General features: G+C 34.7%; 1 protein-coding gene across 1 annotated transcript in view; it reads left to right on the top strand.

Moving 5' to 3' along the window:
* Positions 1-9615, top strand: part of LOC108359794 (uncharacterized) — a 222901-nt gene extending 213286 nt beyond the window's left edge. The window contains exon 5 of the mRNA XM_017611819.1: positions 9043-9615. Within this exon, the coding sequence (XP_017467308.1) occupies positions 9043-9163 (121 nt within the window). The 3' untranslated portion in view covers positions 9164-9615. The remainder of the gene's footprint in view (positions 1-9042) is intronic.
* The last annotated feature ends 3671 nt before the right edge of the window (positions 9616-13286 follow it).

Raw genomic sequence — 13286 nt, 5'->3', positions numbered from 1 at the left:
TAATCATTCTTCGGCAACAATTTCCCATATATGTCACTTGAACCCTTTTGGAGAAATAAGCTATTTAAATAAAAAATCCTTTTTCAACTAAAAGTGACATTCTAGAAATATTAAAAAAATAATAATTCTAAGCCATTCACAAACAATTACGCCTTTTTTCATTGTTTCTATGTTTAAATTTTTTTCAGGTTGATTATCGAATAACCTGATCGGGAAAAAATATTTTTATATGGAGTAGGTATAATATATCAAAGAAATACCGAAAGCAAAACGGTTTACAATAATAAAACAGCTTTGTTGTTGGTTTATTATTTGGATCGTATAATGCTGTTATTGATTTTTCGTTTTACCCAGTAAAATTAGACTTTTTCTTAAAAAAAAATTGTAACAGCTATTTTTTGATGCAGTTTACTTCTATTTGACACGTAAATCATGGATCCACAGTCTTGCCCCTAAATTTCTTTTGGCAACATTCCGCCGTATTGGAGTTAAGTTTTTGGGGTTTTTTACGATTTGCAAGATTATTTGTCAAATTTCGTAAAAATTAGTTAAATACAAATATGTTCAGAATTAAATTTCCCTCAATTTGCCTATAGAAGGTTTTTTAAAAATAGCATTTTTATCGTAAAAAAATAGGAAAAACTGCGAAAATATTTACATTATCACGGTATCACCATTTTTTGACAATTTCTGTTGAAAATACATTGTATATAGAAATTCCAAAGTTGTAGAAAATTTCATTCTTCACAACCTTTCTACCTCCATTTTTTGTGTACGATGCTTAGATCACAACCGGGAACGTGCCAAACATAACGATAAGCCCAGTAAAATTATATAAATTTGGTAGCAAAATTCAAAAAAAAAATTAAAACAGCGATTTTTTGATGCAGCTTACTTCTATTTTACACGTAGATCGTGGTCCCACAGACTCACTCCTAAATTTCGTTTGGTAACATTCCGCCATCTTGGATTTATGTTTTTTATTAGTTTTTTGCGATTTGCAAGCCTGTTTTACATTTTTCGTAAAAAATTTTTTAACACAAATATGTAGAGAGTTTATAGAAGGATTTCAAAAATAAAAACTGCGAAAAAACTTTACATTGTCACGGTTTCCGCCATATTTTGACAATTTCTGTTGAAAATACATTGAATATTGAAATTCCAAAGTTGTAGAAAATTTTATTCTCCACAACTTTTGTACCTACATTTTTTTGTACTACGCTTAGATCACGGCCGGAAACGCGACAAACATAGCGATGCACGGAATGCGCCATAAATCTCATTTCCAAACCTTCACCTGCTTCATTAAAAAAAAAAAAACAACGTTGCCCGTGGATTGGGCCTATTTGGGAAACCACGTTAAAAAAACGCGCCGAAAAACTCTACCTCAGCGGTGGTGTGGAAATGAGTTTTCCATCGTATCACGTATATCGCTATGTGTATCGCGTTCCCGGCTGTGATGTAAGCATCGTACAAAAAAATGTGGGTATAAAAGTTGTGGAGAATAAAATTCTTTACAACTTTCAAATTTCAATATGCAATGTATTTTCAATAGAAATTGTCAAAAAATGGTAAAAACCGCGATAATGTAAAATTTTTTCGCTGTTTTTGCAAATTTTTTACAATAAAAAATGCTATTTTTAAAAAAACCTTCTATAAAATAAATGTGGGAAATTAATTTTTCTACATATTTGTATTTCATCATTTTTTACGAAAAATGCAAAATAAGCTTGCAAATCGCAACAAAACAAAAAAAAAATTAAATCCAAGATGGAGGAATGTTGCCAAATGAGATTTAGGGGCGAGGCTGTGGATCCATGATCTACGTGTCAAATAGAAGTAAACTTCATCAAAAAATCGCTGTTACAAGTTTTTTTTAAATTTTCCTACCAAATTTATCTAATTTTACTGGGCTAATCGTTATGTTTTGCACGTTCCCGGCCGTGATCTAAGCGTCGTACAAAAAATGGAGGTAGAACAGTTGTGAAGAATGAAATTCTCGACAACTTTGGAATTTCAATATTCAATGTATTTTCAACAGAAATTGTCAAAAAATGGCGAAACCGTGACAATGTAAATTTTTTTCGCAGTTTTTGCTAATTTTTCACGATAAAAATGGTGTTTTTAAAAAAACTTCTATATAAGAAATGTGTTAAATTAAATTCTCTACATATTTGTATCTAACTATTTTTTACGAGAAATGCAAAATAAGCTTGCAAATCGCAAAAAAACCCAAAAAAACTTAAATCCACGATGGCGGAATGTTGCCAAATTAAAAACCCAAAAAAAAACTTAAATTTAATATGGCGAAATGATGCCAATGATCTACGTCTCAAATATAAGTAAACTGCATCAAAAAATCGCTGTTTAAAATTTTTTTCAATTTTCCCACCAAATTTATCTAATTTTACTGGCATACCAATAAAAAATTTTTAAAAGTGGGTATAAAAAATGGCACTTTGTTTGGAAATGACCCATAATTTAAAATACTCTTAAGATTTCAAAAAATACAAAAAGCTGTGACAGATTTTCTGCAAGCTGCCATTTCTTAAATTTCCTTAATAAACCTTTTAAGGCTAAAATTGTTCAAATACTTCATTAAAGTTTTATTGTACTTAGTTTTGGAACTCCATTGATTGAAATAAACGCAAGAAGAATTCTTTAGAATCTATTCTGCCGAGAGAAGGGAGTGACCATGATAAAAACATTACAAGGTAAATTCATTCTCTCAATTCGTCGGCCATGATTTTTTTTCTGACGTTTGCCGGCATTTTAAAATCATATAAAATTTAAAATAAAAAATTAAATTGTTCACAATTGTTGTTGTTTGAGATTGAAAATGAGAATGTGTATGTGAGTTTGAGTTTTGAATTTTTAAATTATATTGCTGGCAAACGTCAGACTGACTCTCAATGGTTTTACCTTGTTATATTTTTTCATGGGAGGGACACTAAAAAAACAACTGTGAGATTTGCTCATATATCCGTTAGTTTTGTGCAATGACGCTATGAACTTTTCTACACGTGTACTTTGGTTTGAAATAACGTCGATAGTGTCCATAGCCATATATTGTCGATAGTCAGCACCACCGATAGTTGCGACAGTGATGCACCACCGATAGTTGCGACAGTGATGCACCACCGATAGTTGCGACAGTGATGCACCACCGATAGTTGCGACAGTGATGCACCACCGATAGTTGCGACAGTGATGCACCACCGATAGTTGCGACAGTGATGCACCACCGATAGTTGCGACAGTGATGCACCACCGATAGTTGCGACAGTGATGCACCACCGATAGTTGCGACAGTGATGCACCACCGATAGTTGCGACAGTGATGCACCACCGATAGTTGCGACAGTGATGCACCACCGATAGTTGCGACAGTGATGCACCACCGATAGTTGCGACAGTGATGCACCACCGATAGTTGCGACAGTGATGCACCACCGATAGTTGCGACAGTGATGCACCACCGATAGTTGCGACAGTGATGCACCACCGATAGTTGCGACAGTGATGCACCACCGATAGTTGCGACAGTGATGCACCACCGATAGTTGCGACAGTGATGCACCACCGATAGTTGCGACAGTGATGCACCACCGATAGTTGCGACAGTGATGCACCACCGATAGTTGCGACAGTGATGCACCACCGATAGTTGCGACAGTGATGCACCATCGCTACTATCTTATAGTGCCATCGATCGTGATATTCGTCATAAGTAGTGCTGTCCAATTTTAAATACGAACGTATCAATTGAAAATTAAAATCGTCATTTGTAAAAGAGAATGCTTCTATTTAGGGCCGTTTGAACCATGTCTAGTTAATTCTAACTCCCAGTTAAACATCTTTATCGACGTTATCGTACAATCCAGCGCATTACGTGGAAAAATTTTATCAATTACGATTGAAATACGAAAAGCGATGAATGAATACAAATGCAAAGATCCGTAAATAACAGTTTTTTTTTTGCGTCAAGCTATGGGGGGACTTTTAACTCGATGAATAAAAAAGTGAATTTTTAGTTTATTTTTAGTTACAGCCTATTTCAAATAACAATGTTAGTTTCAGATTTTTGCATTGTAGGTGACGAAATGTTCTCTATGGAACCAGTGTTATCGTTTTCCAAAAAATCGATTTATGAATCATAATGAAAACACTGCTATATCAATTAAAAGGAAATTGTTCTTTTTGTTCTTCATTTTAGCTAGCTGTATAAATTCTATTAATAAATAAAGGCTTTTGTAGGGATCAATTAAAATAGAAGTTAATTTAGGCGGTGCCTGGAAAGCATGGCAATGGTTTCAAAGTAGCCCTCGGTGCGAACTCGGTTGGAAACCACTGGTCAGAAGTGTTAGTTAATAACGTACTCGTACGATACTAACCAGAGACTGAAAATAAAAGTTATTTTACAATTTTTGACATTAAAAAGGCATAGTGAAAAAATTATGCTATAGTTTTTTCAAAGGTAGCATTTGAGTCATCTCTCATAATAGATTGTGATTCCTCCATGACTTAAAAATCTGACTTTTATCATTTTGAGCAAATAATACCGATTGATTCTGCTTTTTATTTTTTAAGCAAAAATAAAAGTTAAAATTTGCCTTTTATTTTTTCAGGCAAAAATAAAAGTCAAAGTTACAAATCAAGTATTCCAGAGATGTGTATATTCGAGTGTGATAGTTTTGAAGCTCCTATCGGGATTCTAATAACCCCCTAATACACAAATACGAGGGTTAGATATAAATCTAAATATGTATGTACTATATATAAGTACAATATATGTATGTTAACGGCATCAGATCTGCACCGATTATTCGATTTTCAAAACTGTGGCTCAAATTAAAGGGCTTGGCCTCTAATGACTATGACTTTTTTGGAAAGTGTTGACCCCTTTTTAACCGACTTCAAAAATGGAGGAGGTCACCAGTTCAGCGGAATATTTTTTATTTTTTTTATGTATGTTACCACATAACTTTGGACCACGTTAACCGATTTCGATAATTCTTTTTTCATCGCGAAGGTGGTACCACAAGGGGGGTCCAGTACTAATTTTGTCTAGATCCAATAGCTGGATCATGCAAAAATTAACGATAATCTAAAATATTTATATGAGAATTGAAGTCGGTTTAGTTTTTTGCTCAAAAATTACTTGTTTAAAATTGTAAAACCTGCATCGTTCGTTGTATTAGAAAAAAATTACATGTCAAATGAGAGGGCTGGGCCTCTAGACGTGCAAGAACGTTTAATTTTTTTTAATAGGTTTGCCACCTGTTAAAAAAATCATAAGACTTACACCGTTCTCGCAATTTAATAAAAATGATATAATATGCCATATAAACGGGCTTGGTCTGTCGATCTGCTAGAAAGAACCTCTTATTTTTTTTAAAGTTGCCACCTGTTACAAATTTTTTTATTCGTGCAGAGCATCCGTTCTCTCGAGTTTCAAAATGAGGTGTCAAATGAAAGGGATTGACCCATAGACGTGCTTTGGTTTGTTTTAAAGGGTCGCCGCCTAATTAAAAATGCATTGTTTAAAATATTATAGTCAGTAAAATATCAGAAGCGAAAGGGGTTTGGGATTAAATTAATATGTTGGTGTTTGTAATAGAGTTGCTACTTATTATACACATTTATAACTATGAATGGTAAGTAATGTATCATTAATCAATCGAAAGCTAGTTATGAGTTGTTAACTAGATAACAACTCTCGAAAATTCGCATACATTTACACAAAAGCCATTTAACTAGCCGTCGTTTGATACCAATATCGAATGCCCTGAATACGTTACTTACCGTTCATAACTATAAATTTTTTTTATAGGTTGCAACTCTTAAATGCTCGAACATATTAATATCGTATAAAAACCCTTTCGCTTGATGCCTATATTGTGATATTTTACTAAGTATCATATGTCAAACAAGAGATTTATAATTAGACGGCAAACCTTTTAAAAAAATTAAACACAAAGCACATCTCTAAGTGGAACCTCATTTTGGAATCGAGAGAACGGTGTAAATCTGGTACTCTGCATAAAAGAGTAATTTTTATCAGGTGGCAACCCTTTAAAAACAATAAGACGTTCTTCCTTGTAGATCTTAGACCAAGCCCCTTTATATGACATATTATATAATTTTTTAAAATTGCGGGAACAGTGTAAGTTTAAAAAAAAATTAAAGCTTCACTTCTCTGCACTTCTAGAGGCCCTGCCTTTTCATCTTATACCTCACTTTTTTTAATACGAGCGGTGCAATTTTATAATTTTAAAAACGGTGGCAACCCTTTTCAAAAAATGTCATAACTTGTTGTACATTTAGGGGCCAAGCCCTTTAATTTTAAACCTCAGTTTTGAAAATCGAATAATCGGTGCTGATATGATGCCGTTGATAAAAAATGCCTTCATGTATTGCGTGTATACATATGTGCAGTAGGGTGGTCCAAAAACAGTAAAGTCGGAATTGTAATGCTCTCACCCCCTAGGATTGTTCTATATCGAAAAAAAAGTTTACCCCTATTTTTTTATTTTGAAATTAAAAAATATTTAGAGGTCCCTCAAAGCGCTCAAAGTTTTGCATGTATTTTTATATGGGAAAAATAAAATTTTTCGTAGAAATGGTATAGAATTCTTGAAAATCAATATTTTTCGATTGGAAAACTCTGGTTCTCTTCAGGAGACTTTCAATAATAATATCCCATTATTTATTTAACCATTTTTTAATACTAACGATTTTTTATTGGTCGCCCCATTGCATTTTTCGGGGTATTTGTGGGATTTTGGCGGACCTATAAATTATAGTTGCGATGAAAAAATGGTTAAATAAACAATTGGGTATTATTATTGGGAATCTCCTGCAGATAAAATATTGATTTTTAAGAATTCTATACCATTTCTACGAAAAGTTTTATCCCCCATATAAAATACATGGAAAACTTTGGGCGCTTTGACCGACCTCTAAATATTTCTTTTATTTCAAACTAAAAAATAGGGGTATATTTTTTTCGGTATAGAACAATCCTAGGGGGTGAGAGCATAAAAATTCCGACTTTACTTTTTCCACATGCATTTTTGGACCACCCAAATGTACATACATATGTACATATATACATTTGATCTAACACTGGTAATTGTGTATTAGGGGGTTATAGGAATCCAGATAAAAGCTTTAAAACTATTAAATTCGAGTATACACAACTCTGGAACAATTGATTTATAATCTTGACTTTTATTTTTCCCTGAAAAAATAAAAGGCAAGAATTACCAATTATTTTCTGCTCAAAAAAATGAAGTGCAAATTTTAACTTTTATTTTTACCTTAAAAAACTAAAAAGCAAAATTAACTGGTATTATTTGGTCAAATTAATAAAAGTAAAAAAATAACTTACATTTTTTCCTTTATAGTATAAAATGCATAACCGGTACGGTCTCTGATACTAACATAATCGTGCATGCACTGATACATACATACCAGGGTTGTTGCGAATATTCGCATTCGCATTCGCAACCGCGGAGCTTCCGCATTAATTTTAACATTCGCATTCGCAAAAATCAATGCGGATCTTTTGCGAATGCGAATATTGAAGGGACCGAAAATTACAGTTATTTTTTTTACGAGTTAAACTTGGCCAAATATTTTTTATTCCGAAATAAATGTACTTTCCGGATAATAAACAAACCGCTTATCCAAATTAAACAAGTTTGGTATCCAATGAAAGAGGACTGAAATAGCTTTAAAACTGAAATGTCTAAACGAGGAAAGCCACACATTGAAAAATATTTCAATAAAAAATTTTAATTAATTACCACAAAACAATCATTGGGTCAGGTACGTATTTACATGAATTTCTTTAGTATTAAGTTATAAAAAAATATAAATAGAGGTCGAAACCTTCATTCGTTATTTCTGTTTAAAGACTATTTCAGTCCTCTTTCATGCGATACCAAATTTGTTTAATTTGGATAAGCGGTTTGTTTATTATCTGGATAGGACGTTTATTTCGGAATAAAAAATATTAGGCCAAATTTAACTGTGAAAAAATAACTGTTATTTTCGGTCCCTGGAATATTGTGCAAGTGCACAGACGTACATATATCTAACCAGTCACAGAAGAAAGCATTAAAAAGGAGTTACAAAAACTAAAATCGAAAAACGCTGATGACGTGACAAGTGCTCCAAATTCTGAAACAACCAAAAGAATGAGAATGAAGAATTCTTAGGAAAACACGTTGTTTAAATAACGATTGTGCCATTATGCTAGATTGTGAAGATGAAAGTCGGGAGGATACATCCGACATTCGCACCCCCAATGAAATTCTCAAAAAGTAATTATTGCACCGCAATAAAAATAAATAAATATAACTGAAAGTCCTCTCAACTGGTGCAGTGTCAATCGAAAAGAATTTACAATTTGGCCAAGTTTCAAGTTTGTCGCCTCGAGCGGGTAGTTATATAAGTTTTTATTAAGTACAATTTTCCAATTTTTAAATTCAAGTACTAAAAAATATTCAGTCTTATCATGAGGTTAGTTTTCCCCGAACCGGTTCACTTTTCACTTTTGGTTTTCATGTACATATTTACTACGGGCAGAATACAAATTTTCGGGTGGTTTTTTTTTAGGGTAAGACTCAGGATAAGGCAGATTATTAAAAATTATAAACCTTTCCATTTTTTATTTACCTAAATCACTTAATTTACCCACCAAAATTCAAAATTCCACATTCGCGACATCCCTAATACATACATATGTGCTATATCTTCAATCAACAGATATTTTTTATTTCGTCACCACCAATGCAAAAGGCCCCATTTGAAACTTTTTGCAATTTATTTTATTTTTTATTCTGTAATCTCAAAGCTTGCTCTCAGATCCACCTGCTTGCCATTTGCTTTGTTAATTTAAAAACTTCCTCACTTCCCCTGTAAAATTTCAAATTTTTCAGTTAGGGCCTTTTTGATGGCCATGTGTGCTTACTTCTTTAATCACTATGAATATCAGCTGCAGGGGTAGTTTATTATATTTTCATTTCTTTTTAGATGTATTGCGGGCAGGATTTGCAGCGTGCCCAATTGCTCCTTCGGCATCTATAATGAACAAATAGGTCGCTGCCCGCGGCCAAGGAGGAAACAAAAGCGTCACAGCGATGGTTTCGGTTAAACTGGTATTATTATTAAATTTACTACTACATAATCAAGCATTTAATACATATAAGAAGATTTAAGTGCTAATCTTAAAATAAATTTTGTACATATGAACTGTTCATTTTGAAAGTGGCTTAAGTACACTGAAGGAAAATAATTTTAGAATTAAAAAAACGTGCTAAAATTAGAAAAATGCGCATATGAAAGAGCACCAACCCAACTCGTAATGCACAGTATGCACATTTCAATATGTGTCGTTGTGCACTTCACACTAGCTTTTTCGTAATTAAGAAAAAAAAATCTAAAATTGTATATACCGTCTGATGGGAATTGAACCCAGACATTCTTGGCAGCAACCAATTTGGACACTTAGGTACAGCCGTAAACGTAAATGCGTTTTCAAATGTTGAGCTTGAATCAACACCACAGCACACGATTAGTGAATTTGTACAAATAAACGTAGGGGTATTCTCGATCCATTGCATATCTACTGTCTAGCATGGTGCGTAGGTAGCTTAAATAGCATGATTGGATAATTTTGTTGTTGCTTGAGCACATGAAACAGCAATAAAATTATCAAACCATGCTATTTGCTAAAAATGCACCATGCTAGGCAGTATACAACGGATCGAATACTATGTATGTGTGTATGTGCTGTCGCCGCTGTGCATGCCCTGTAGGATCTCGGAATAGACTTAGATCACACCACAAACTAGTCTGCTGGTGATTGTAAGTAGTCCAAAGTGTGGTCCAAGCACATGTAAAATTCTATTTACATTTAACTTTGAATGTCCTAAGCTCGGTTCATTTGCCCGCTTCTGCATTACAAAATAACCAATTTTAGATTAAAAAAAATTAATAAAAAATAAAACTTCGCCCAGCTGCGATTCGAACCGGGGTTCGCAGATCTTTTAAGCCGATGCTCTCTCTACATGCCAACGCCGCACATGAAAATTCGTAGACTAAGTACCTACATATCAGAAAATGGTGTATTTTATTCGTTTTCCGCTTCTGCATGACATTGTAACATTACATTCGGACCACTTGTAGTACAATTTATGCGTTTTTCATTACATAGCTTTAAATTTGGGACTATCTTTGGTCTAGATACAAAACTATTAGACCTACAATTGTATTTTTAAGCAATTGGACCAATCTTTCCTTCCGGGTGCTTGGTAGACATAAACTTTTTTAATTATGAAAAAGCATCCGTGAATTGCAAAACGCCATCCGTGAAGTGCAAAATACTTAATTGTAATATGGGTGTATTTGAATTTAATATTTCCATTATACATACATACACTCCTTTTGACCACTTTTCATTTGATTTAAATACGTTATTATTTGATTCTACCATTTTTTCTATATTTAAATACAAAAATTGTTAAGCGATAATCGAATACAAAATATTAATTTTTCCTACGAGTTATTTCCCTTAGTGTAATTTCTTCCTCTTGTGCTTAAATGGTTGTTTTTTTTCTAAGTGAACGCATCTGTAAATCCTTATACCTTCATAAACTAAGGCGCAAACTTCTTACCTTTAGCTGATGAAGTGTAACGTACAACATACGCATTCAGATACAGGGGAATAATCATTGTAGTCATACGAAGTGGACTTAGGCCTCTTTTAAAATAAATGGCTCATATATTTATGAAGTCTTTTTGGATGGTCTATATAAATACTTTCAAACTGTTGTACGCCTACCACTGGTGGTACGCGACTGGTTGTAGGCGGAGGAGATTTGTAAGTATTAAAATTTCCTTCCCAAATTTATTATGGAAGTAAAAAAACACTGTGTTGTCCCCAATAAATAATCTTTTGAAATTACTGAGTTTGGTAACCCTGTAAATATTCAGAAAATTTTATGGTCAAATGAGTGATTTCGAGAGTATAGGTTCACAAAAAATACATATGTATGAATTTATCAGAAATTTTACGAATTAACGAATATTTTATAATGAGTATTACATATACAAATATTCATATTATTATTACATATAAATATATATAGATTAAGTGCATTGTGCAAGTCTTTATACCTACTTCAATACATACTACGTTGATTAAAAAAAATTTGTAATGGTTGATTGCTTACAAGGTTCATAGAATAGAAGGTTACGACATGGTGCTGTCAAAAATTTGTTTTCCTCCAATGACGTAGTTGCGAAGTGAGTTCTGATTGGCTGAAATATTTTACGAAGAGGGAGAGTACACAAAACGCAGAAAATATATACCATGTTTATATGATGCTTCAATTCGTTCTAATTCAAACCGTGTTATTTGGACACACATATGCAAACACATTCTTAAATCGAAACTTTTAACCGTGCCACCATAAATCACATTTTGAATGCGAGTTAAGAGTTGCTGAATCGTGTTAAGAGTGCATATAAACACGGAATTTGACCACAAGGTTGTTTCATGCAACTCTGTATGAAGTAAAACATTTAAATAGTTCTTGAAATTACATTTAGACTAAGCTTTCTTATAAAATTAATAGCTAATATCTTTTTCGTGGCTGTTTGGATCTTTAATTATTATTTTTCCATGTTTATTATTTTAAGGTAAAACTTAAAATTACCCTTTTCAGCGTAATTTTTGTATTCAAAAACAGCGCACTTAAATTTTTTAATAGTTTAAATAAACTCAAAGATGCAGAAAAATGCACAAACTTCAACGCAAATTGTCAAACGGTAAATAGCAGGGTTACACATATTTGAAATAAAACGTGATGTATTTTTGACTAAAATAGTGTTCCGATTATCCTCGAAACCCTGAGGGATTTCCCAAATATCCTACGGCTCGTATCGCTGGATTGTTAAATAAATGCTCACGATGACCAAATTGTAGTACAATTAACTTTATTGTATAACAAAAAATTTACAATACTTGCTTATACCGTAAAAACACTTTACAATACTCGTTAAAGCAATTACAATGCTTTGCAAAACTTGTTAACACAATTAAACTTATAGCTTGCTTATTCGCAACTCACTTTACCTGCAGCTTGCTGACTTGTAACTAACTCACTCCGCTGTGTGGTGGCTCTTATATACCTGGGCTCGCACTCATGGCAACTCTAGTATGTTCTGAAGTTCATCGCTCATTCTCTTTCTCTCGCTATTCGCAGTTTTCATCCAGCTTGACGTTTCTCTTTGTGGAACATTCTACTTCATTCCTCGAACATTCTGCCTATTTCTCGTTGTTCGCTTCGCGTTGCCGCAGTATTCGCCACACTGGCCTCCACCTAAGTCTGATCGTCCCGATCAGACACACTTACTGCTCCAAACGCTGCTAGTCTTTCATCTTGGTTCTCGGTCTCCCAGCTGTCTGGATTCGATGCACTGCGTCCTTCAGCCGTTTGTCAATCCTATACGGACCTTTCCAGTTTCGATGTTGTTCGGGGGTGAAGCCTTTTTTCGGCTGCGGTATGTGCAACAACACCAAATCGCCTTCCTGTAGCTCCTCTCGGCTCGATGCGTTACTGGACATTGCTTCCAGCTTATCTCCGGTGGTGCACCATCTCACATGGTCGTACTTCTGCCGGCCACTGGTGGTGACCAGACCATGTCGCCTCTCGTGGGCACCCTTTTTGCCAGATCTATGCCCCATCCTCTGTCCATGACACCCAGGCTCCTGCCTTCGTGCTGCACTGCCTTTAGCACATCTTGCTAAATCCCGTTCCTCACGCTGAAACTTGCCCGGTGTTTCCGCATCTCGCTCTTTCGCCGGCGTCAACCTCATTGACCGGACATGTATAACCTCATCCTTGGCTTCCGGCTTAACTGCTCGCCTTTGTCGACCACCTTTCTGGGGACACTTCAAAGCGCGCCTATTGCTCCCACAGCCGCTTCCATTTCCGGCCACCGGCGTATCACCATTTCAACGTGGTTTAGCGGCTTTCCTCCTGCCGGAAACACTGCCTGGCTTGCCGTGAGCACTTCCTTGTTGCGACCTCTTATTCACTGAGCTGGCGGAACCGTCACGCTTTTCCTGTATCGGTGAACCGCTTCCTTCTCCTGACGAAACCACTCCGTCTCCATCACTGCCGACCTCCGCCCAACTAACCGCTTCCGTTTCTGGTGGAATCTTCGACACTTCCTCTAAGACTAACCGTCTGCTGTAGTACTGGCTGTCG

The sequence above is a fragment of the Rhagoletis zephyria genome, unplaced genomic scaffold, assembly GCF_001687245.7.
Source record: "Rhagoletis zephyria isolate East Lansing unplaced genomic scaffold, Rhagoletis_zephyria_1.1 Rzeph_scaffold_00461, whole genome shotgun sequence".
Lineage (NCBI taxonomy): Eukaryota > Metazoa > Arthropoda > Insecta > Diptera > Tephritidae > Rhagoletis > Rhagoletis zephyria.
Note: the sequence above shows the minus strand (reverse complement) of the source record. Positions and strands in the feature narration are given on the sequence as shown.